A 26812-nucleotide genomic window follows, 5' to 3' on the forward strand; every position below is an offset into this window, starting at 1 on the left:
AGTGTACAGACTATGGACCCAAGATGCCTGGGTTTGAATTCTGGCTCTACCACACAATAGCTATGTCACTTTGGACAAGTCCTTTTACCTCATGTGCCTCAGATCCCTTCTTTGCAAACCAACAGTGAAAAGAAGTACTTCCTCACAGGCAACTTACCATATTCAGAGCACTTTAAGTAGTGCCTGACTCACAGTAAGCAATATGTAAATGCTGGCTGTTCTTATTCATTGCTAAAGAAAAGAACATTTCAATCACTCTGAAAAAGTGCTCATTGGAGGAGGAATCACATAGCTGTGCGTCTTGGCATTTTTCAACTGGTAATTTTAATTACCACTTGAATATGGTTTATATTTTGTAACTTCTAGAGTGCTCAGTACAGTGCTTTATATGTTACAAGAACTCAACAGATCCGTGCTGGTTTCATCCAAATAAATGAGACACCTAGGTGGGGGTGAAGTGGCTGTACTCCAACCCGTGTGCCAGGAGTGAAACACCAGCTCCTGGGCCGTGTACTCCTGGGCCAGGTACCTTACCTGGCCTGTCTCTCCACCTGCAAAATTCCATTGATAACAGTACTATCTTTCAGGGTTCATGTAAAATTATTTTGTTTATATTAAATACTTAGAACATTACTTGGTATATAGGAAGCACTAAGTTTAGAGGATACTAATCTCTCTTCTTGTATGTTTTATGTAGAGCTGTTTATTATGCGTATTTACAAGGCACAACTACATATATTAACCATGTTCTTTTGCTTTTGTTGTATATCATTTCACCTGATATGACAAAAGAGGAAATGAGGAACTTAAATGGTCAAAACACAAATCATGGATTTCAGGAGAGTCAAGGCACTTCTCATAAGATACATGGTGATACTCTATGTCAGATTTAAAAACGACCTAAAAAGTGATGGTCTCGATGATAACAATTTGTTTCATTTTGCTCTGAAATCTTTAGAAGCTAGAAAAATACATACAATTTGCACCTGATCAATGTTCTGCAAATTGCCTACAGGCTTGTGTTCATACCCAAACAAGATTTATTGCTAACCAACATGTCATGTTAAATTGAAATCAAGATGTTACACAATTTTCCAATAAAGAGGTGATTTTATAAGTTGGTATAAATGCTTTGTGAGGATGTAATTGTTGGCATCTTATTATATTTCAGTAGCTAGTGGAAAATGAGATAAGTTGGAAGGTTTACAGAGGGTCAGAGCTCATCAGATGAGATCATCTTTTTATCGGCTCTAGAAAGCACATTTATAGGCTGATAACTAAACAGTTATTCTTTAACAATTGCAACCGTCAGTATTTCCAAAGCATTCCAACTAACTGCAGCTACTGCAAAAGATTCTACTAAAATACTGTAAAATGAAAGGAAATGGAGGATTCCTAAGGTTAACTGCCTTTGTGAATCTTGATTTGATATTTATTGTTTTCTGAGTGTTTACTAAGACCTGAAGGAATATACATCCACCTGCATGTTTTTGCCCAACTTTATTAAGATACTAGAAGGCCCAGTGCACTGATTCGTGCACATTGAAAGGAAATTAATTAGAAGAAATATTTTAGAAGCCAGGGAGGGACCGCGGGAGGTGGGCCACCTGGGGAGGGACCACAGGAGGGCTCCAGGGCGTGTCCAGCCCATCATGCCCAGTCCCGATCAACCAGACCCCAGCAGCAAGTTAACCTATGGGTTGGAGTGTCTGCCCCCTGGTGGTCAGTGCGCCTCATAGCGACTGGTCGAACAGTCAATCGACACTTAGCATATTAGGCTTTTATTATATAGGATAATTGACATATGACATTGTAAGTATGATATTGTTCTTTTTTAAGCAGCTCTTTATTTTTCAGCCTATCTCAAGTTCTCTAATGAAGATTCACATTTAAATAATAGACATAAAATTATCTAAATGTTGCCCTAGCCAGTTTTGCTCAGTGGATAGAGTGTCAGCCCTTGGACTGAAGGCACTTGTCATAAGTGTGATTCCAATCAAGGGCATGTACCTCAATTGCAGGCTCTATCCCTGCCACTAGACAGGGCACATGAGGGAAGCGACCAATTGATGTGTCACTCTAACTCTTCTCTAAAAAAATTAATGGAAAATTCCTCAGATGAGGATTAACAAAACAAAATTCTCCAAATGTTCCTTAATCTTTAAAATGTCACCAAAGAGCCTATCTTGGTGACATTTTATATATATAAATAATTTGACTTTTATATTTTCATGCATCTATGGGCATTTTAAATGAAAGACCCTTCTCTACACTTTAAGTGCACTTCTCAGAAAACATTTTGGATATCCAATCTCCAGTTGTTAAAAACTCAAGCAATTACTGCCAAATCCATTTTTCAGTTCTTTGACTGGTGAGTAAATAAACATGAACTGGAAGCAGAAGGCAGTCCTGCTTCTGCCCCTATGGAAATGATTCAGGAGGCACCATCAGAGCTAGAACTCAGTTCTCTTGACTCCCAGCCTTCAACTAGCATTACTCCCATAAACTGATTCATTCCTTTCTAAGCAGACTTAGTGTACACCAAAGCTTCAAAGATCTGCAACCTCCAATGCAAAAAAAAAAAAAGGTTTAGGTGAGGATACTGAAACCACTGTGTGGCAGGCAAAATATCGCCCTTTTTCCCCACACACACACATACAAATGTCCACTTCCTAATGCCAACAACCTGTGAATCTGTCACCTTACAGCTGTGATTAAGTTAAGAACTTTGAGATGGGGAGATTATCTTGGATTATGTAAGTAGGCCCCATCTAATCACATGAATCATTTAAAAGCTGTCCAGGCCATGGTCAGAGAAAAATGTGACTATGGAAAACTAGACAGATGCAATGTTGCTGTCTGTGAAGATGGAGGAAAGGGGCCATGAACCAAAGAATGCAGGCAGCCTGTAGAAGCTGGAAAAGGCGAGGAGACAGATTCTCTCCTAGAGCCTCCAGAGGAATGCTGACACTGTGATCTGAACTCAATGAGCCCCATGTTGGGCTTCAGACCACAGAACTGTAAGACAATAAATTTGCATTGTTTTAGCCACTTGTTCATGGTAATCTGTTACAGCAGTAATAGGAAACATACACACCTCAAAGTATCACTGTAGAGCAAGCATGTCAAACTCAAAGGCTAACACGGGCCAAATAAACAAGGTTTAAGTTTATGTGGGCCGCAAAAAAACCCCAAAAGCTTCGATTCAATTTTCATAGAAACGTAGGTTTATTTCGAAAAGTATAGTATAAAAAATAAGAACAAGAGCAATGATAAAATTAATGGTTTCTTCCTGACACTTGGCATCTCTTCTCTGCTACTATCTTTCCTACTTTGAGGGAAATCTTATTCACAATGATCACTTTCAAAACTGACCCAAGGTGAATGTCAGTAATTCTGGATCTGACAGGAGACTTATTTCCTTTCATAATTGTAAATAACTGCTCACATCATTATATTGGCTGGGCCGCAAAAATATTCATTGTGGGCCGCATGCGAGTTTGACATGTTTGCTGTATAGATTACTTATTAACTACAAAAAGGAAAAAGGTTAGTAAGAGATCTGATGAAAAAGCACCACCTTATCCAACTGATGAAAAAGCACCACCAATAACAAGATAACCTGAAAAGATGTATCCTATACGACAACATCACCCGTGTAGTATTCTTGCCAAATGTTTACCCTGAACCCAATCATGAGGACACAACCAGACAAACACTAATTGTAGAACATCCTACAGGACAATTGGCCTAAATGCTTCAAAAATATGACTGATGAGGAAAGCAAAATAAAGAAGGAAAAAGTTTTGTATTAAAGGAGATAGACAACCAAATGCAAGAGGCAACCAAATGCAATGTGTGACCCTTAACTGGATCCTAGATCAAACTAAAGTTTAAAGTGACATTTTGGGCCCTGACTGGTTTGGCTCAATGGACAGAGCGTCGGCCTGCGGACTGAGAGGTCCCAGGTTCAATTCCGGTCAAAGGCATGTACCTCAGTTGCAGGCATATCCCCAGTAGGAGGTGTGCAGGAGGCAGCTGATCGATGTTTCTCTCTCATCGATGTTTCTAACTCTCTATCCCTCTCCCTTCCTCTCTGTAAAAAATCAATAAAATATATTTTTTTTAATAAAAAAATAAAAATAAAGTGACATTTTGGGGCCTTTTGAGAAAATATGGACTATTAGATAACTTTCTAGTTTCACTGTTGAATTTCTTACATGAGATAACAGTATTGTGGTTATATAGAAGAATAATCCTTGATATATAGTAATTATTATAACTTAATATTATGATATCTTAATATCATTATGTTTACTATATATTTTCAAATAATTCAGCCACAAATTGAGTATGTGCATGCATGTGTATAAATATATACATATAAAAACATATACACATATATCCAGGGGAGAGAAGAAATGTGGCAAAATGTTAACAATTGGTGAATCGAGGAGAAAGAAATACAGCACTAATTGTACTACTCTTTCAACTTTCAGAAATATTACAATCTTGTAAATTACAAAGTTGGGGGGAATATCTTCCTGGCTCCTTCCATTGCCTGCCTTTCCCAGTCTCCTCACATCCTGCCAGCAGCCTAATTAGACGAAATAGCTTCTGTTCCTCAAATAGCCCACACTCTTCTTCTAGCAGATACTGTTTTGGGCCGCTTTCCTCACATCTCAAAGCTCAACAGCTAGGGTTGGGTTTTGATACAAGGTAGAAGCTCCTCTATGGAATTAAAATACCAATTTGGGGAACAAGTGGATCAAATATCAAACAGGAATCATCATTTGATGTCCTTAATACTGAATTTTAACTTGGGCATTCTTTGCTTCTCTTACTATTGTTTCTCTTACCCCATATAATGTTGCCTCTGTTTTTTGATCTTCATCATTCCCATTCATGATCTGAGAGGGTCACGAAGCATGGCAGTAAACCAAGGACAAAAAACAGGACCAGCCGCATCAGAAACTATTACGGAAACATTCAAGTGCTGCCTCTGGCTCCCAGCCCACCTCACTCCGAGCATCACAGGCAGCCCAGACCAAGGCTCACCTTCTTCCTGTGGCCTCATTGCTTTCCATATGGTAGTGTACCGACATCAAAGAAGATGGAAGAAATTACCTAAATTCACCAGGCTGGTCCCATAGAACTGTGGAAGAGTCATTGATATCTCAATTACCTCTTCTGCAATACCTTTTCCCTGCATACGAAGATTCTGCAATGCTAGAAAAAGAGGGGGCGGGGTATACTAAACTAACAGATGGAGGATTAAGAACAAAAGACCTCCCTGACAGGGGAAACAAGAGCTAAAATGTTTGTGTATATACCGACAATATAGAGGAACAAAAATTGAACCTGTAAATAAAATTAAGTTGCTCTTCTGAAACACCAGTGTAGCTGCAGACAGGAAAAGGCCCAGCATGGTTTCTATGTATGCTTATGCTGTTTCTAATAGAAAGGACACAATCAAGCCAAAACAAACATCTGTTAACCAGTTAAGTTTGTTAATGAAACAAAATTGCAGCTGGTTTTATCAAAGATCAAAAGTGAAGCAAATTAGAGAAAGGATGTATGAACAAAGCTGGTTTCTAAAAAATAATGGCTAAAGAATTCTAAACCCATTTGTCAAATTAACACAAATCCTTCCTGGATTTTACTTAGACCATTGATTAGTATTTATTTTATAGCCTTGTAGAGCCCAGCCTCACAGTTTAAATCTCATTTCACTCACTCCAGAACTTTGTCTATATAGCTCATTTTGCAGAATTTTCAAAATATTACCTTTCATAAAACAAATCCAAAAAGTTATAGTTGACATTAACATCCTGCTAATTAAAAGGTTCGCTTGAAAGGAAAAACAACAGTGTACACTTTGCAACTCCTGGAGACTTCTTTGAGAAAGTAGTCCAGTCCCAAAGCAGCAGCATAATAACAGTGATTAGCATTTCACAATGTGCACTGCCATACCTCCTTGTCTTAATGTAAAATGTCATCACCTGAAGACAATGAGATAAGAGCACCCACACACAAATAAAAACATATTCCTCATGGCCTTTCTAACTCAAAATGTCACAAATTACATGGCTGGCTCATCTGTTAACTTTAATTTAGTGAGCTAATTGATGTTTACGTACGGAGAAACATTAATAGATTGCAGAGATCAAAGTACCTGAGAAGATGCAGATTCACATTTTAAATACTGGTGTAACTAGAGAAGAACAGTTTCCATCAAATCTACTGTAGTTTAATGTACAGGCCAAGAAAATTAAGTTTATAAACAAAATAAGAAGTCATAAATTTTACTACAACCTAAGTTTGCTATTGCAATGAGAAAACAATCACATTTTCTCATGTATCCCTCATACATTATTACATGCAAAGTTAAAACACATAAAAAGAACACACTTTCATTCTAAGAAACATTAAATGTACTATTTATTAAATAAATTTGTAAAGGATAAATTAAATATCTTTGCCACCCAAAATACAATCAGAATATAGATGTTCTTAGCACTGAAAGTATAACAAATACAGCTGTAGTAATCAGGCATACGGAATACAAGAGTAAATTCCTGAAAATATCCAAAATTAATCAGAAAACCATATCCTTCACATCCTTAATGCTTGGAAGAAAATACCATTAGGAAATCAGAAAATACTGATCTATATCATCATGTCAGGGTCACATGTTGTAGAGAAGGCAGCTGTAAGTATCAAATACAGCTAAGATCTAAAGAATAGAAAAGAATGTTTAACACTCATTTTAAGAGTAAAAAATTCTTTGATATTGTTTCCCCTTTACCTGAAGCCTACTTCATTAGAACTCCAGACAAGTCTCATCTTGATAAAAGCTCTAAAGTGGAACAAGCTGCCATGCCCCGGAGTGCAATAGAAAGACCCATTCACTCTTCATTTTATCTTTCACTTATCCCAACTAACTAGTTTGAGAATCCAAGTGCTCTTCTCAACAATACCTCAACAACTAGTACTAGCTGCTCACAAAAGTTGCCCTCAGATCTCTAATTTTGAAGAACTTCAGAAGATTAATTAACAATATGAACTACAGACTTTTTTCTGCCCTGACCCTGAACAGCAAGTTTTGATTCATCTATTCTTTCACATTATAAAAGGTTTCTGTCTGACTTTCGTCATTCTATAGCTGACTTTCATCCATACCAATTCCAAAATTCAGGTTATGTGGAAGAGCATATTTTGCAATATTCAGAGCTTTATCCAACTTTCAGTTGAATACACTTAGCTAAGCATTTTTTGAGAAATGTGACATCTGCAATACAAAGGAGACAAATTCAAAGGAAAACTAAGAAGGACAACAGAGAGGAGGACATTTGGACTCTACATAATTAGCAGATAAAAAATACACACACTTCTGCCAAAAAAGAGGCAGACTTGTCTGAGACTATGAACGATTCCCCTGGGGCTGAGAGACTTCTGGAAGCCTGCCCCAGCTAGAACAATGTGGACAAGTGAATGGTGCTTCACAAAGGACAGGCGATTGGTCAAGTCCCAGAGAGATGAGGAGGGTCCGGCCTCTCGGGCAAAGATAATGGGCCCGGAGATTAGAGGACAGAATGGAGAAAAGTGAAGAAAATCTAAAAATAAAGTCCTTTAACTTATGACATTTATACAACACAAGAAACTGATGTATGATGTACATTAATCTTCTGTTTATGTAAATATTTCATACTAATATCACTGCCAAAAACCCTAACAAAATATCTCCCTAAAAGGGGTGTGGGGGACAACTAGAATAAACGGAACAAGCCAAGGCCATACTTCTGATCGTGTGTGCTCCTTTTAAACTCATTTTCTCACTGACAGCATCATTGTTTTGTAATTATGTTTGACTATGTTTGTAAGATTCTAATAGTCTTCTCATTGCTTAAAAAAAAAAAAAAAAAATCAAAGCTCGACCTGATATTAGAAGATCTCACTTTCCAACCATGTACCAGAAGGAGGGGTCCCATATATTACGTACTATACTAGAAACATACCAAGATTTGATCCTTAATAAGTTTAGGAAGTCATTCCCAAAAAGTGAAATACCAAGGACTCTGTTTAAAATTGAACTAAGCTGATTTTATAAAAATGCTAAAGCCCAAATGTTAAAAGGAATCTTAACGCTAAAAGTCTGTGGTGATAATCGAAGTCTCTCTGAGAATATTTGACTTTCCAAAGTCCTCATAATCTGACCTAATTGAGCTTTACCACTTTTAATGAGAAACACTAATACTATCCTTTAGGAGTTCCCTCACCAAGTCAAAGATAAAGTGTTATCTTCAGTGGTTTAATTCATTTCCATACCACCTCACCAAAGAGAGCTTTCTTAAATAAATACAAAGAAGTCATGCTAAGAAGCCAGTGTGGTAATATCCAATTTGAATTCTAGACTATCAGAAGATGTGCAATTACGTTTCAGAAAGGAAAGGAGCCCTTCTATTTTAACTTGCATTGTCCTCTTCCTAGCAGACGTGCATAGGAATGATGATGTTAAATCTAATTAGACACAGATTTACTGTTTTCCCTACTGCTTTCCCATATTGCTAATATTATAAATAGTATGAGCTGTAAAAACTGTAATAGGTTCGTTGCAGCTACCAAATTTAAAATGACAGGAATGTATTTGTTGGGGGAAAATGGCTTCTAAGCAGCTGCCGAACTTGGAAGAGATACTTTTACTGTTAATGAAAGGTCACTACTGTGGACCAATGGACAGCCCAGCAATAAAAAGGTCTGGAGTCAGACTGGCTGTTAGAATCTTGGCTTCACCTCTCACCAGCTCTATGAGTGACCTTGGACAAATTACTTAGGTTTTGAGCCTCAGTTTTTCATCTGTCCAGTAAGGATAAAAACCTATAGACTTTACAGTTATTGTGATAAGGAGATAATAAATGTACAGCACCTGGAATAGTACCAGCATTTAACCCTTAAGAAATTTTAGTTATTATTTTTACTATATTTAATTTTATTTTTTTTACAGTTAAATGAAACTGCTCAGCAAAAGTAACTAGAATAACAGCTTCTTTGAAAGACATCAGTTGACTAAACTGTAATTGAGATTACTTTCTCTCTGTACAAACAGTTGCTATTTATATCAGAAATGTCCTCCCACAATGCAAACTCTACAGACTTCTAGCACAAGAACAGTGATAATCTGTCTTTCAAATATATTTTTAAAGGTTCCATATACAAAAACTACAGTACAACCAATACAGATCCAAGCTCAGCAGCTGAAGCAAGAAAAACATTAGCATTAGTTTCTTTTAGGTAAGAAACTCAAAATATTTTCTACATTCCAAAACTGTTCACATTGGCTATTTGATACTTTGGATCCCTCTGAGAATCTGATAAAAACTATAGACCCTGCCCTGGCTGGTTTGGCTCAGTGGATAGAGCGTTGGCCTGCGAACTGAAGGGTCCCAGGTTCGATTCCAGTCAAGGGCACATGCCCGGGTTGTGGGCTCAATCCCCAGGGGGGCTTGCAGGAGGCATCCGATCAATGATTCTCTCTCATCACTGATGTTTCTCTCTCTCTCTCTCTCTCCCCCCCCCCCTTCCTCTCTATAATCAATAAAAAATATATTTAAAAAATAAAATAAATAAAATAAAAATATATTTAAAAAACAAACAAACAACTATAGACCCCGACCCTAGAAAAACATGTGGATGCACATAACTGTTCTATTTCAGGGGATTAGTGGTATACCTTCCCCATACTCATTCATGGACCCAGGTTAAGAATTTCTATTACACTTACTTAGCAAGTTTACATGGCTTTAAACTATTTACCACTAGCAATCTCAAAGGGCAATCTCAAAGGGCAATTGCAGTTTTTATTACATTTTTTAAAGAAATAATGCTATTGTAATATAAGACACAAACAATATAATACATTGTGGCCAAAATGACTTGACCTGATTTTCACTTATTTGGGGTGTTTTTTTTTTAAGAACTAGATTATAATTACTGAATACAACTGATCTCCAAATCTCATCAAGCAAAAATTCTAGGACACATTTTCTCAGCTTTCCTTATTATATGATGGTGCCAAGTGGACAATTTAAAGATCAGCATCACAAAAAAAGCAGTAACAATTGCATGCTAAGCAATAAATTACTCTGCTCTCAATCCTAGACACTTTCAGACATGAATTTTCCTAGACTAAAAATACTTCAGTACAGATGCTGTAAAAAAAAAAAAAATGATAAGGTTAGCAAGAAATGGTGGCAAGGTGAAAGAGAAGGAAAGGGACTGTGGAAAATTTGAAGTCATTCCTCTATCACAAGTAAAAATATCCCCTGGATCACAAAATTATTGAAACATTATTAAATTGCCTAAAGCTGCCTGAATTAGTCCACATACCTGATCATTATAAAACCTTAATATACCTTAGGGTAATGAATGTATATATTTTAAAACCAAAGATATTCTAATCCATCAAGAAATGGCTCTATATTCCCTTGAGGAATCTCCTCAAGGGATAAGCTTTTATAAAAATATTTAATGAGAAACAGAAGTGCTTAGTGTGGCTGTGTCAGACACAGGAATTAGGATTTGAGTCATTTGCTGTAATTTTCTTAAACAAGTGTTACTTAAAAGAAAATTTCATAGGTTGACTTCTTCCTTTATGTCCACATTCTCTCACAAAGAACTGAGAATTGGTTACACAAACACAAATACCACCAAGGGGTAAAATAAAATGTTGAGGAAAACTAATAAAATAAAAATATAGTTAAGACATAAACTCTAGGGTTCATAGTGGCCCATGGAAAGGCAAACCACCTGGTCCTGCCCAGTTTCTAGGGCTGGGTCCCTATCAGCTTAAAGCACTGGGGGAAGCAAGGTCAATCTTAAAGGTTGGCAGTATCCACAGAGAAAAAATACCCACCAGGAGCACAATGTTTTCTAACAGGTCTATTTCCATCACTCCTAAAAATGTAGTTAACATTTACAGCCAGCTTTCCATCCAATGGGGAAAGTTGTACAAGACGTAAAGTTAACTCATATAAATGCATCCACTCGCCCAAAGGGCAGACAACAAGCCTGAAAACTGGAGGGCCAATTTGCTATTGCTCTATTTTGATTTATTTTGGGCAGTAATTTCAGTAGCTTTGAAACAAAACAAAGAAAAATCCCACTCAATCAAAGAGCAGAAGTATAGCAGTAACTAAGGAGAAATCTGCCATATATGTATAAATATTACAGAAATAACATAAGGCCCAGAGAAACCAAAGAGTATAGGAAATGTTATGAGACAATATATTCACGTTCAATCTCTAAGAAGTAGGCAATAATAAATGACTTCAAATTGAAATAGGCAGGACTTAGGTCACATATTAAAACAATTCTAGGAATGCATAGACTATCAGTATTAAAATAATTGGTCTATAAATTCTTCTTCTCTGAATATAATAAGAGGAAAATGTCAATTATGCCTCAATAAAACCAAAACTAAAGATAAATAATAAAAAGAGAAAAATATACAGTGGCCTTCCTCAGATTTTTAAAAATATATATGATCCTGCTTGAGGAAGGAGGATTAAAGTTATCTATCCTGGTCTCTTCAAGAGCTCACCGGTTAGCAGGTTAACAATTAGAGTTTAAAAAAACAAATCACAGCCCGGCTGTGGTGGCTCAGCGGACTGAGCGACGTCCCATGGACCAAGAGGTCCCAGGTTCAACTCCCAGCAGGGCACATGCCCGAGTTGCAGGCCTGATCGCCAGTAGGGGACGTGCAGGAAGCAGCAAATCAATGAATCTCTCTCATCATTGATGTTTCTATATCTTTCTCCCTCTCCCCTCCTCTCTGAAATAAATAAAAACATATTTAAAAAAACCACAAATCACAAAATCACCACATTAAATTCTTAATCAACCAACAAGGAATCCCTCAATACATTGTAAAACAATTCAGAACACTTTATATTGTAAGACAGTATATACATTTTAAAATATAAAAGCCTGCTCTAAGGCAAAACATTCAAACTTGACTCACAACTTTTGTCCTTGTAAAATTTAAGGACTGAAGCTATACAAGTTGAATGGGCAATATTTAGAATGCATTAACATTCTCTCTTCACTTACCTGGTCTTTCTCATGGGGTAGAAGGCTGACAGGTGGAAGCGAGGATGGGAAAGCACTGGGGTATTTGGGAGCCCCTTTGCCATCTGAGCTTCCGTAATTGACCCTGTACTGCGGTCCATCTTTCAGTAACCTCCCGTTGTTCACCGCGCGCTTGGCCCCCAGCCGCAGCCGCTGCTGAAAGGCCGGGTTGTTGGTGGTGCTTGTGAGATCACTTTGATTTCTGAGATACTTCTCTATGTTCTTCAGGGAGGAGCCATTTGGCTCCTCGAGTCCTTCAATTGCTCTCCTTAAAAGTTTGTTCCAATCCACATTGCGAAGATCATTACATGTTCCTCTAGACCCCTTGGTTGACTTAGGAAAAGTGCCTGGTTTAACTGCTGAGAAGCGCCCAGGGTTGTCTGGGTCCTTATAGGAGGCAAGGCCTTTGTTGGTGACTTTGAGAACGGAGCCATCCTGAACACTGAGCTCCAGCTGTTCAGAGACTGTCTTCTTATCCAACCCATGGGAAGTACTGACTGCATGGCAGATTCTCTCTTCAGAGGGCCTTTGCTTTTGCTTTTTTATTTTCTGTATAGCTTCAAGAATCCACTCTGTATAAAGTGGGTTTGCAAGTTTTACCATGGTTGACAAATGACTTCTTCAATACAAAAGTTACCCATAGAGGTTCTCCTTGTATTTAACAGAACTTGCACATTGAAAAGTCATTTACAATTCAACAAACGGGCAGAGTACTCCAGAACATATTAAGCAACATCTTACAAACATCCATCCTTAAGAGATTAAAAAGAGGACCAACAGGCAGTGTCGACAGACGTCTTATTTAACCAACAGGAAAGACTGCATTCGGGCGAAGAACATCTTTAAGTAGGAAATCAAGACCTTAAAGGAGAAAAAGGGGGGGAAGGCTCTTAATAAAGAACTTCTAAAAATAAATTAAAAGACTTTAGTATTACTTTTTCCAATGTAAAATGATCCGAAAAGTAATAACAGGAAAGTATTATCTAACAAAGTCTCAGTGACTATATTTTCCAACCAGAAATTGGGTCTCAGTCTGAGAAATAATTTTTTTTTTAGGATTTTTCACTTATTATTTAATGAGGTCACTTATGGGGCATTTAAGAGATCACATCTAAGTTATATATATAATGGATAACCTTTACTGAAAGTAATAAAAATACATGAAAGTATTCAACATCAAAGAATAAATCTATGATACAAAAAATCTGAGGGAAGTACATTAAACTTACTTTAAGAAATCTTAAACTTAAAAAAAAGCAATAATCCTGATTCTTCTATTTCAGCTAGATATTATATTTATCAAGCCTCACACATAAGAAAATTTCACCCAGCTGGTGTAGCTCAGTAGTGGAATGTCAGCCCATAAACCAGGAGATCACAGTTCGATTCCTGGACAGGGCATATGCCTGGGTTGCAGGCTCGGTCCCCAGTAGGGGACGTACAGGAAGCAGTCAATCAATGATTTTCTCTCATCATTGATGTTTCTAGCTCTCTATCCCTCTCCCTTCCTCTCTCTAGTCAATAAAAAAAACACACATAATAAATAAACACAATAGCAAACCCTTTATCTTTTAAACAATGTAATATTCTAAGTGTCTTACTACCCAATTAACTCATGAAACTGTTCAATAAAAGGATCATACAAATCTGACTGCAGGGAGACAGTAGTATGTATTGCTCTCTGAGATCCTCTTGGTGTACAAAAATCATTCTGGAACTCTAATCTGGTATTGAGTACCCCTGCAAAGATCTCCTGGCCTAGGAGTTGGGTCAAATCTGGGCTCTCTCTTACTTCTGCACTGATAATATCCACATCTTAACACTTTTTATAGTTTAAAGTTTAAGACTGTGCTCACATATAACTTCATTTAATCTCCAGGATAACTCTGGGTAAACTGAGGTTCAGAAAAAGATGGAGCTCACTCAAGGTAATAGTCAATAGTAGACTTAAGGCTCAAATGCCATATTCTAATATCTAAGTCCAGCACTACCTTCACCTGAGCCATAACTGCCTGCTCTAGCTAGTTCTGCCTCTGCAATTAGGCCAATGGTATGAGTGCCAGCTACACCAATGTCTAGCAGAGAAACCCTGGGAAAATGACTTAAGTTGCAATCACTTTATCTTTAAGGCAATAATAATATATCCCTCACAGAATTATTGAGAAAATTAAGTGAACACATTACTTAATATTCAATATACAGTCATCACTTCCACCAAATGTGATGTCTACACACCGAAAAATGTCTCATAAAATACAAAATTAAAGTTTTAATGTACCTAAAAAAGATTTAGTGACCTAAAAAAAAGGAAATTAATGTTTTCCTCAAAACTTTAGCCAGATATCCTGGAAAATACAACATTTGCTCTCAAAGATTCTGTTGCTGAAAACAGTTGGGCCATTGACCTATAATTAGTCAGCTTGAAAGAGATAATTGAAAAAAGACTGTCCTCACCCTGGCCAGTTTGGCTAAGTGGTTGGAGCATCGGCCCAAGAACCTAAGGGTTTCGGGTTTGATTCCTGGTCAAGGGCACGAACCTAGGATGCAGGTTCAATCCCCTGCCCCATTGGGCCACATGAGAGGCAATCAATCAATGTGTCTCTCTCACATCAATGTTTCTCTCTCCTCCCATTCCTCCCTCCCTTCCACTCTCTCTAAAAATCAGTAGGAAAAAAAATATCTTCAGGTGAAGAGTTTAAAAAAAAAGGACTGTCCTCTTTGCAATCAGTAAACTGTATGCTCACTCCATTTTCCCCCTCAGATTCAGAAACTTGTAGCTGAAGGAACCTTAGAGGCCATCCAGTCCAACTTCTATCCAATAAAAGGTCCCTTGTTTAATATCCTAACACATGGGCCATAAGTCTCAAAATACTTCCAGTAATTGAGACTGGTCACTTTTTTCAAAAAATGTATTGATTTCAGAGAGGAAGGGAGAAGGAGCGAGAGATAGAAACATCAATGATGTGAGAGAATCATTGATCGGCTGCTTCCTGCACGCCCCCTACTGGGGATCGAGCCTGCAACCCGGGCATGTGCCCTTGGCTGGGATCAAACCTGGGACCCTTCAGTCTGCAGGTAGACACTCTATCCACTGAGCCAAACCAGCTAGGCTGAGAATTTCTCTCTTTTTGAGTAAGCTCACTCCACTGAACAGATCTAATTGTAATATATTTCTTATTCAAAGGAGCCAAAATCTGCCTCCCCATAATTTCTACCAACTAGTCCCAGTTTCCCTGGAACCATCTCAAGAAATTCTTATTAATACTTTAATAAGACAGGCCTTCCAATATTTGAACATTGAAAACCACTACAATCAAACCCCATTCTACCTCCAGATCCACTTTAGACCACTCATATCCCAGTGCCTGACCACCTCCACATATCACATGGTTTCCAAACACTTCCTTCTTTACTGCTCACTACTGGCAGTCTGGGCATTGTCCAATTATAAATGCAACCCAAGGTTACGTGAACTTTTTTAGCAGCCCTACTACTCACTGGCTATACTAAGCATGCAGTCCAACTAAATAAAAACCCCATCTTCTTCCAAAAATGCTGTCAAGCTGAATCTCCATTCCCTTTTTTGTGCAAAATTAAATGCTGAGATTTAAATTTTACTACAGTTCAAGTTAATTTTGTTGGTTTGAGGCTATCTTCCAACCTATTAAAGACTGCTTTGCTTGATTCTGTCATCTATGTCATCTGCAAACCTAATAAGCATGTCCCTCTGTGTCATTATATAAATCACTGACAAAAATGTTAAGACTTGTAACATGGTGTGTTTAGGAATGAAATCATAGTGCAACCATTTTCACGACAGAACACAAGAATCATTTTGGGTTAGAAAGTTTAGAACAGGAAGCTGACCTTTCCAAAGTAAAATGGTTTGGGGCAAAATTTCATTAGAAGACAGTTTACTGTGTCCAAGTAATTATTTCATCTTTCATCATTTATTCAAGATGAATCAACGAATTTAATTTGATTCTACAAAGTACAAATGCAGGAAGCAGGAAGAGAGACCACAGAAAAGTATCCAATACTGCAAAGTTGCTTTCAGGCATCTTGACTGCACAAGCAGATGAACATACATTTTTAAAACAAAACGTATTTCATAGCTAATAAATAACCTACATATACATTCATGATAAGCTGCTACCACAATCCTTATCCACAATCAAAAGCATCATTCATATCTATTACCAACACATTTCAGTAAGACTGACATTTTATATCTTAAAAATATAATAAGGGAAAATACCTGAATTGGAACTCCAAATGTTTTAATAGTCCATGACAAAAAAAGAAGATTGTCCAGATCTTCAGGCAAATCTGCCAAAAGAAAAAAAAGTAAATGTTAATTTGGGCATGAGGACAGCCCTTAAATTTAGCAACCAGCTAAGACTCTCTGCGCTATTCAACACACAGCTGCAGCGAGTTTACTAATTAGTACACTACCTTTGGTGATGTATTAACTCTTTCACATCTCTAAAGAGTATTTAAGAACAGAGGATTCGGGACAGGAAAGAAGTCCCAAAGCAAATGACTAAAAAGGTAAATTTTGTTCTTCTTTAAAGTCACACTGGTTCTCCAAATTGTTAAAAATCAGGTATATGATAGAGAATGATCTCATCAAGGAAGGGAAAAAAAATTCTATTATTCTAACAGCCAGGCAGGTATAACATTTTTTTCCTCTAGGAAAAAAATAAAAAAGAATCAAACATTGTTTAATAGTCAGTATTAACTTTGCCAGGCAATTTTCACTATTTGTCCCAAAGGTCACCTGGCATCTTGGTACTGATTGGTATCAAGATCAGGCCTATTAACTGTACCTAAGAGGGATGTACAAGTTTCCACGATAGTAAGTATGTGTTTACACAGGTCATATTTTAGGACAGTATTGATCATTTTTACTTCAAAGGCAAAAAATAAATTTAAAACAACACTGTGAATAACTGCATCTTATACAAACAACCAAGCAACCTTAGGTCCCCCTTTCCCCTCCCCCAGCCACAGACACACACCCGGCTCCTCAATTTAATCTCAAAATTAGCTCTCATCTGACACCAACCAACAGTTAATTAGGCAGAAGCAGATGTAACTCAGCAGCTCTTTGCTACAAGCAGAATCAGTGTGTTTTTTTTAACACACACATAGCTAGGAGAGGAGCAAAATCAGAAGTCTCTTATCTGTAGCCAATTCTTGACTAAACACATGTATATTATCCACTTTGAATATTACCCACTAGAAATTTTTTAATTTTAGGCTGGTTTGTTTGATTCTACTGGCCCCACTGTAAATTGGTATACCCTAAGAGAATAGATTGAAAATCAATTTAATTTAAGTCTAAGCAGTATCTAACTACAAAGACAAATCCATAGCAAAGAAAATGCATAATTCATTCAAAAGCCAAATAGAAATGCTTTTTTCCCTCCTGATCTGGAATTACCCATACCACTTCTCTTTTTCAGAGCACTAGGATTTGTTTTATATGCACTATCAGTGCAACCCTAAAAATCATTATTCTCTTTTCATTTTTTTTCTATAAAAACTTGAAAGTTGGACTTTTGATAGTAGGCTGTCAAAAAGGGACTGAGTCATTTCAAATTAATTTTGGAGACTCATGCTACATCATATTAAATTATTCTCCTTTCTGAGGTTTTCAATCTCTTTATTTTTAACTACAAAATAATATCAGCAAATTATATGGTTGTATCATACAATCATAATAAAACACTTCACATCACTCATTACAAACTATTGTAAACAGATCTAGAGAAATGCTTAGTCCAACACTGAGTTTTTGGCTTCATTAGTATCATATAAATATCAGCACTGTTCAGAAATATTCATGTCAGCATAAGAGGAGTCAAAATACCCTGGATCATAAATATTATGTGAAGCTTCCTCCAAGCTTTTACTAAAGCTGTGTGTTGTTTCAAAAATCAACATCATAACACTGGAGTCATGAGATTATAGATGAGCCAAAAACAGTGGTAGAAAAAAATGAAGATTAATAATAGAGTTTACTCTTTTGTCATCTCAAGTTTTACTTGCTAAGTTATTTTTAGCTCTCACTTTTATATGCTCCTGGAATTTTTCATGGCCAATTATGTAACTGAACAAGGATCCACAAATCTTAGCAGTATCTTCTGAAACGGAACATAACACTGCTTAAGGAAAGGGACATTAACTTCTTTTCTTCTATAACCATCCAGAATAGACTTTTGGCAGAGCTGTTCAAAATAGTGTCCTCGGTTAACAAATATCTGCTGTCTGACAACATCCAACATCATCCATATGGTGATATTTGTTAACTTTCAAGTCCTGGAGGCATCCATGTTCCCTAAAGTTACCGCTTGAGGCCCAAAACATAGAATTGGGAGGTAAGATTATAAATACTAATCAAAGAAGAACCAACCAATACTTAATGGAGGTGTTCTTCTATGGTAGGTGCTATGGGGTAGGAAGCAATTAAGCACTCTTTGGTGGTTCCTCAAAAAGTTAAACATGAAATTACCATATGGCCCCACAATTACATTTCTAGGTATATACCCCAAAGAAAGCAAAATAGGTACTCAAATAGAAAACATCTACAAATTCTTGACAGCACGAGTCACAATAGCCAAAAATCCAAAACAGCTCAATGTCCACCAACCAAAAAATGGATCAACAAAATGTGGTATCTATCCCTACACTGGAATATTATCCTATCTAATAATAGACAAATATGCAAATTGACCATACCTCCGACTCACCCACAAGCCACGCCCACCATCCAATCAGAGCGAGTATGCAAATTAACCCAAACCAAGATGGCTACAGCTTCAGAGAGCAAGGTTTCCTAGGTAACAGAGGAAGCCAAGCTTTCCGCCTGCCTTTGCCAGGCCTAAGCCTCCACTCAAGCTACAAAGTTTCAATTATAGAAGGTAAACAAATTCAAACAAATGGCGGCAGAATGGAGCTTGAGAGAGCAGGCCAGGGTTACCGCCAGCAACAGGGGAAGCAAAGCTTTCCGCACACCCTGGCCGGGCCCACCCACTTAAGGCAACAAAGTTTCAATTATAACCCCAACACAAATGGCTACAGGCCTCGGAGGGAGCCCAGGTTTGGCTCCGCTCCAGGCTACAAAGTTTCAATTGTAGAAGGAAAATAAATTCCAGATACCAGGGCCTCCGCTTACGTTGCCAGGGGGCGTGGCCTGCCTGCAAACCACCACAGGCCCTTCGCTCAGGCCGCCCCACACCCCAAGGGAACCCCCACCTGATCCGGGACGCCCTTCAGGGCAAACCAGCTGGCCCCCACCCCTGTACCAGCCCTCTATCCTATCTAATAAAAGAGTAATATGCAGATTGACCATCACTGCAACACACAATATAGCTGCCCTCATGTGGTCAAAGATCCTGCCCCCATGTGGACACAAGATGGCCACCACAAGATGGCCAGCAGGAGAGGGCAGTTGGGAGGCACCCGGCCTGCAAGGGAGGGCAGTTGAGAGGGACCAGCCTGCAAGGAAGGGCAGTTGGAGGTGATCAACCCTGAAGGAGAGGGCAGTTAGGAGTGACCAGGCCGGCAGAGGAGGGAAGTTGAGGGCAAACAGGCTGGCAGGGGAGTGGTTAGGGGGTGATCAGGCTGGCAGGTAAAAGCGGTTAGGGGCAAACAGGAAGGCAGGAAGGCAAGCAGTTGGGAGCCAGAAATCCTGGATTGTGAGAGGGATGTCCCAGATTGGAGAGGGTACAGGCTGGGCTGAGGGACAACTCCCCTCTGTGCACGAATTTCGTGCACCGGGCCTCTAGTTCAGTCATAAAAAGGAATGAACGCCCTGGCTGGTGTGGCTCAGCTGGTTGGAGCGTCATCCCATACAACAGAAGGTGGCAGGTTCTATTCCTCATCAGGACACACACCCAGGTGGTGGGTTTGATCCCCAGTCGGGGTGCGTGGGAGAGGCAACCTATCCATGTTTCTCTTTCTCTCTCTTCCCCTCCACTCCCTTATGAGGTCAATTTGAAAAAAGGAATGAAGTACTAATGCATGCTACAATGTACAATGTGGATGAACCTCAAAAACATCTTGTGGCCCTGGTCAGTATAACGTGGTTGGTTAAGTGTGGTCCCATGCATCAAAGGGTTGCCAGTGCCATTTCTGGTCAGGACACATACCCAGGCTGTTGGTTTGATCCTGGTTGGGACAGATGCACGAGGCAACCAGTTGATGTTTCTCAATCACCTTGATGTCTGCCCCCTGCTTCCTCTCTCTCTAATATATGACACCTCCAGAATAAATAAACCCATAGACAGAACATGGATTGTGGGGCCTGTGGAGGGGCGGGGTATTTTGGATTGATGAAAATGTTTTGCAACTAGAGATGGTAGTGGTCACATAACACTGTGAATATACTAAATGTCACTGAAATGTTCACTTTAAACTGGTTAGTTTTATGTTATATGAATTTTGCCTCAATAAATTATTTTTTTGAAAGAAACAAAGCACTAAACTATAATAATACCAACCATTTTTGACAAGTACTATGGGCTAGGCACTTTACACAGATTATCTGTAAACCTTAAAACAACCCTGTTTGATAGCAAAAGAAAAACTGAGACCTGATCTGGTCAAGACCTCAGACCACTAAATCAAGGATTTTAATTCAGATGCTAAAACCAAAATGTTTCCCCTCCCTCCACGGGTTTTCAAACTGGGCTCCCTGGATCTCCCGTTGAAAAAGTGCCTTGATTATCACCTGCCCCTTGTGGGTTAAACACTAGGGCCACCACCCCTTGCACCAAAAAAAGCACCTCCACCTTAACTGCTCCATAGATAAGATTCACTTAAAAGAAAGGTTTCCCCTGATTACAGAAGAAAAAAAGGCTGGAAAAAACCGTGACTATACCTTGCGCAGTGTGGATAGGTAGAACAACCCTTGGATGGATGGGCCTTAACTGGACCTTGAAGAACTTGGACCCCTGCCTGGTCTCTTCACCCAAATTCAAATCCTTAGAAGCCATGCTCTTCTTTGTCTAACAGGAAACTTTTTGCTTTCTTACTATTTTGGCATTCATTTTCTATTTTGCATTATGCTTATTTGTGTGCTGACCTCTTCTCCCTTACTAGATTATAACATTCTTAAGAACAGGATTCAGTTGGGCCGGTGTGGCTCAGTGGTTGAGCTTCGCAAGCCATGAACCAGGAGCCCAAGGTTCAATTCCCGGTCAGAGCCCATACCTGAGTTATAGGCTCAATCCCTAGTAGGGGGCATGCAGGAGGCAGCTGATCAATGATTCTCTCTCTTATCATTGATTTTTCTAACCCTCCCTCTGAAATCAATCAAAAAGATTAAAAAAAAAAATAAGAACAGGATTCTGCCTGGCTGATGTGCTCAAATGGTTAAAGCGTTGGCTTGCATACCAACGGGTCTCAGGTTTGAAATCCATCAAGGGTACATACCTGGATCGAAGGTTCTTCCCAGCCCTGATTGGGGCACATGCAGGAGACAACCAATCAATGTGACTCTCTGACACTGCTGTTTCTCTCTCCTCCACCTTTCCCTCCCTCCACTCACTCTAAAAATCAATGGAAAAAATATCCTCTGGTGAGGATTAACAACACAATAACAGGATTCATGGATTTCCCAAGACTACAGCTTGAACATAAGAGGGGTTCAATTCCTATTTGTTAAATGAATGAATGCATCAGTGTATGAATGAAGGTAATCTAGAAAGCACAGAAGCTGAGAATGAGCTGTCAGACAAAGCGACACCGAGTCCATGTGCATGGCTAGAGAGGGTATGTGTTAAAGAGGAATAAGAAATAAAGTTGGCTGTGACAAAAGCAAAGCTGAGACATGTGAACTTGACAGATGAAGTAATAGGAAGCCACTGCAGGAATAGTGACCCTATAAGAGATAGTGGAGCCCTAGCAGGTTTGGCTCAGTGGATAGAGCGCCGGCCTGAAGACCAAAGGGTCCCAAGTTCGATTCAGGTCAAGGGCACATACCTTGGTTGCAGGCTCATCCCCAGCCTGGGCCCTGGTTGGGGTGCATTCAGAAGGAAACTAATTGATGTGTTTCTCTCACATTGATATTTCTCTCTGTCTTTTCCTCTCTTCTCCACTCTCTCTAAAAGATCACACATAGGCCGAGACCGGTTTGGCTCAGTGGATGGAGCGTCGGCCTGCGGACTGAGGGGTCCCAGGTTCGGTTCCGGTCAAGGGCATGTGCCTTGGTTGCGGGCACGTCCCCAGTGGGGGGTGTGCAGGAGGCAGCTGTTCGATGTTTCTCTCTCATCGATGTTTCTAGCTCTCTATCCCTCTCTCTTCCTCTCTGTAAAGAATCAATAAAATATATATATAAAAAAAAAAAAAAAAAAAAAAAGATCACACATACACACTTGAACTCGTGCAAGCACACACTGTTAAATGTTTGAATCACTCTGGGAATAGTATCCATCCAGTACAGGTTGGAGGGAAGGATGACTGAAGGGACAAACAAAAGCAACCAGTATTTCATTTCTCCAGACATCAATCTGGTTCAACTTATATTTATATGTCTAATTAAGCAGCAAGCCCAGAGTAAGTACACAATACATGTTAGTTTAATTGAATATTTAATTCCCCATCTTTTTAGAATACTACTAAATTCTTTCTCACTACTCATTAACATAGAGAGATTTTAATTCTTAAGCTAATAATGTTTTCCAAGGATTTCTAAGAGGCTAAATCACCATGAAAATTATCTTTTCAACTAATATTATATTAATTAGAAGTTTAATTTTTCATGTCATGCTCTCCTACTTGACAATATCCTTGTTATGTCATTAAACTATAATTGTGTAAATCTGCTTCAACAAACAATAACTGAACCATCAATAAATTATTATGGCTTCCATAATCCCTCGCAAAGATTAGTTTCAACATCGTCATCATCAATTAGTAGAGACATGTCCCAAATCTCCTGGTGAAGCCATGAATTAGGTTTGCACAGTCACCCCTGCATTTAAGTGCTCAATAGTTTCAGTCTCTAAACTTTAATCACACTGCAAAGAACCTCGTAGGAAATCTGATCCCTTGTAAAACAGGATTTTAAAGACAAGATGCAAAGTCACTTGAAGTCATCGGGCCTTTGGAGCCAAAATACACTGATTAGTAATGATGTATATAACTAAGCACTTTCACTTAAGAAATAATCAACTAAATGTAGAGTGTCTTTTTCTTGGCCTTTAAAAATTTTCTATTCAACTCTAGATTTCTTCCTGATTACAAATTAGCTTCAGCATATTTTAATGACAAGAAAAAAAATCTGACATCTAAATTTGTAAAAGATTATCTTGAAAACACAGACCACTTAACTTTATCACTTTATGTCTTCAAACAGGATATCCAGTATAGCCTGGAAACAAATAGGGTTCCCCTCTGAGAAAATTAAATATCTATTTTTTTTAATGAATACTTGTACATACAGACATTTGCATACAATTTCAAGGGCTTTCAGACCTCTATTGCCCATCCAAGGACCCCTTAAGGTCCACTGTCTACTCTAACTTTACCTATTCTAAATTTTATTTTTTATACACAGAAGTCAATAATTTTATCCAGTTTCATAATAATTGTCTCTATATGCTTTAGCTAGAATGATGTTAAAAGTAATGTGATTCACATCATTTTGAGATATTATCAAATAGGCTTCTGAAATCTTATTCAATAAGCTGTGCTATCATGGGATGTATCTAGAGAGTTCAGGAATCAAGTCCTCACTTTGCTAGCTACCTAAGCTATGAGATACTGGACATGTTACTTAATCAGTCTAAGTCTCAAGTTTTTTCATCTCTTTTTTTGTAGAACTGTAAAGAGGAATACTTGAGATAACAAATATGAAAGAACCAAGGATAGTGACAGACACATAGCAGGAACACACTAAAATGCTAGCTCATAAAAGGAAAAAGGGCAATACAGTCAGTCAGCTAGAGACCTGTAAAATCGAATCTGGCTGAACTTGTCTATATGACCACTTTCTCCTAAGAGACAGGAGAAGTCAGCACCTGGTTCTTAGTTATAGTTGCAGAGAAGTAAAAAGTCAAGACAGAAAACAGAAGAAAGAGAGGAAAAATAAAAATAGATTTATAAAGGTGAGGATGGGATCAAGAAGATTGTATTTTACTTATAATCACACATCTTTTAAGGTCGATAAAGCTGTTAGAAGATAATACTATATAGAATATCTACTTGACCTAAGGGTAGGAAAAGAGTCTTAAAACAAGACACAAAAAGCACTAATCATAAAGAAAAGACCAATAAATTTGACTCCATTAAAATTAAGAACTTTGGTTCATTTAAAGACACCATAAAGAGAGTGAAAAGGCAAACCACAGAATGGAAGAAAGCATTTTGCAACATGCACACGAAAACGCTTTGATTCCAGAGTAAATAAAGAATTAAAAAAAAAAAATAGGGAACAGACTTGAACAGGAACCTTAAAAATGAAAAAATCCACATAGCCAACAAAAAGCTGTTCAACCTGATTAATATCAGGTAAATGCAAAGTTTACCAGATTGGCTCATTTGAAAAGCTAACAAGACAGAGTTGGAGAGGCAATGGGAACTTTCATGTATCTGTGGAAGGAGTGTAACCTGATATAACACTTTGGAAAACAGTTTGACTGGCACCTAGCATAACCCCATGACTAAGAAGACTGTACAACTCATCATCCAAATCCAGATATTTGTGAGAAATAAGAGTGTTATACTGATTACAGTGGGACAACAGGCATAAGGCATGATAAATGGTCACCTATGAACAAGCAATTGCATTCCTAGGTGTACACCTTAGAGAAACATGTACACATGTGCACCAGATGATGGGTAGGAGAACACTCATAGCAGCTTTGTTCACAATTTCCCCAGACCAGAAACAACTTAAACATCTTGCAAGGTGGAAAGGATAATACGAAAGTTGTGGAGGATTGTGGGAGTCCTATACATAAAGGTCCTTAAAGATGCTTTGGAAATGAGAATTAAAACATTATAGGAAAGAGCTCTAGACAGTTTGGCTCAGTGGATAGAGCGTCAGCCTGGGAACCAAAGGGTCCCAGGTTGGATTCCGGTCAAGGGCACGTACCTCAGTTGCAGGCTCCTCCTCGGCCTGGGCCCTGGTCAGGGCTCATGCAGGAGGCAATCAATCGATGTGTATCTCTCACATCGATATTTCTCTCTGTCTTTCCCTCTCTCTTCTACTCTCTCTAAAAATAAATGGAAAAATATCCTCAGGTGAGGATTAAAAAATAAAATAAAGTAATTTTTAAAAAGCATTTTAGGGAAGAAATAGCCCTTCATCATACTTCTCCCACCCATGTATCATTTCCTATTCTGCAAGCAAAGAAATGATCACTACAGCTCACACATCCCTACTTTCATAAAACAATTTCCTTTTCTCTCACTTTGTACAAATACAGGCACCTATGTACAGAAAAACTGAAGGTATTTTGCAGGGAACTAAGAGACTAAAAAGTTGCCTGTTAGGAATCCTGGCATTTAACAAAACCAGATCAGTTAGTTAAATTAAATCTTCTAACTGGTATATGAAAGTTTCTGAAGTACGTTAAAATTATCAAACTTCCTCAACTACCTCACCCTATTTTGCTTTCCTTCATGTTATGCATTATATCTGACAGTTCCCACCTTATCTTCGCAAGTAGTGCATGAGAGAAACATTTGGTATAACGGCAATGACACAACATCCATGCTACTCAGAGGCCTGGGTATGGCTAGTAGGCAAAATTTGTCATTACCACCAGCCAGTCATTCCCCTAAGTTCCTCTTTTAATGTTAAAACCTCCTTCTGCTTCTATTTTTTTCTTTAACCATCACTTTGCCTCCCCAACTTTCAACCCTAAGTAGATAGATCTCAGGTAAGAATCTTATCCTTTACTGAAACATGCAATCTTCCCTTTTCAAACACATAAAAGGATTGTCCCAATCCATTTTGATACATGTGTGAAGAATTTATGAATAGCAAAATAATAGAGTGTTCTATTTCAGGGCTATCCCAGAAAATCTAGGGTACACAAGTAAAACCAGTAGAATGTACTTTACTCACAGTCACATCAAAAACAAACAAACAAACAAACCACACACACACAATTTTTTTTGAGAACCACAGAACTCTGTCCCACCATAACTAATTCCCATATGCTATACTTCCATCTCCTGTCCATGTGAAAGAGTGTTCATATACTCTTTACCTTGGATTTTCTGGTACCTCCACCCCAAACATACTTGGTTCACTGGTTTCTTTAGCATATCCCAACACCCTCTCCCAACTTCAGGGTTGAAACTCCCTCATAGGGGATTTGTAGCCCCTCTTCTGCCTTGTCCCTAGTCTCCCACAGCTCCTTGCACTCTGCCCATAGCAGCCTTCCTGAGATAGACACCTTGTTCCCCTTCTCCTGCCCCACATTCAAATCCAGCCTATCACACAACCCCGTCTCCCAAGCCAACACCTTTCTTTGCCCCATCCTAACTCCTGAGGCAGTCCACCAAATCACATACCCCCAGACCTAGTGCCCAGCCCACCCATCTCTCTTCACACCTGTCTTTCCGCCCTCCTGAACCCGCCATGAGGTTTTCTGCCACAGGTATAGTTTACAAGTTCTAAGTAGCCTCCCTTCACATTTATGTCAACTCTGCCATCTTACCATCT

At 38.5% G+C, this 26812-nt stretch overlaps 1 protein-coding gene across 1 annotated transcript in view; it reads right to left on the reverse strand.

Moving 5' to 3' along the window:
* The window catches only part of KAT6B (lysine acetyltransferase 6B), a 173840-nt gene that overhangs the window by 146127 nt on the left and 901 nt on the right, over positions 1 to 26812 (reverse strand). The window contains exons 2-3 of the mRNA XM_008145353.3: positions 16385 to 16455; positions 12109 to 12987 (exon numbers count right to left, since the gene is read on the reverse strand). Of these exons, the coding sequence (XP_008143575.2) occupies positions 12109 to 12729 (621 nt within the window). The 5' untranslated portion in view covers positions 12730 to 12987; positions 16385 to 16455. The remainder of the gene's footprint in view (positions 1 to 12108; positions 12988 to 16384; positions 16456 to 26812) is intronic.

Source organism: Eptesicus fuscus, chromosome 17 (genome assembly GCF_027574615.1).
Source record: "Eptesicus fuscus isolate TK198812 chromosome 17, DD_ASM_mEF_20220401, whole genome shotgun sequence".
NCBI lineage: Eukaryota > Metazoa > Chordata > Mammalia > Chiroptera > Vespertilionidae > Eptesicus > Eptesicus fuscus.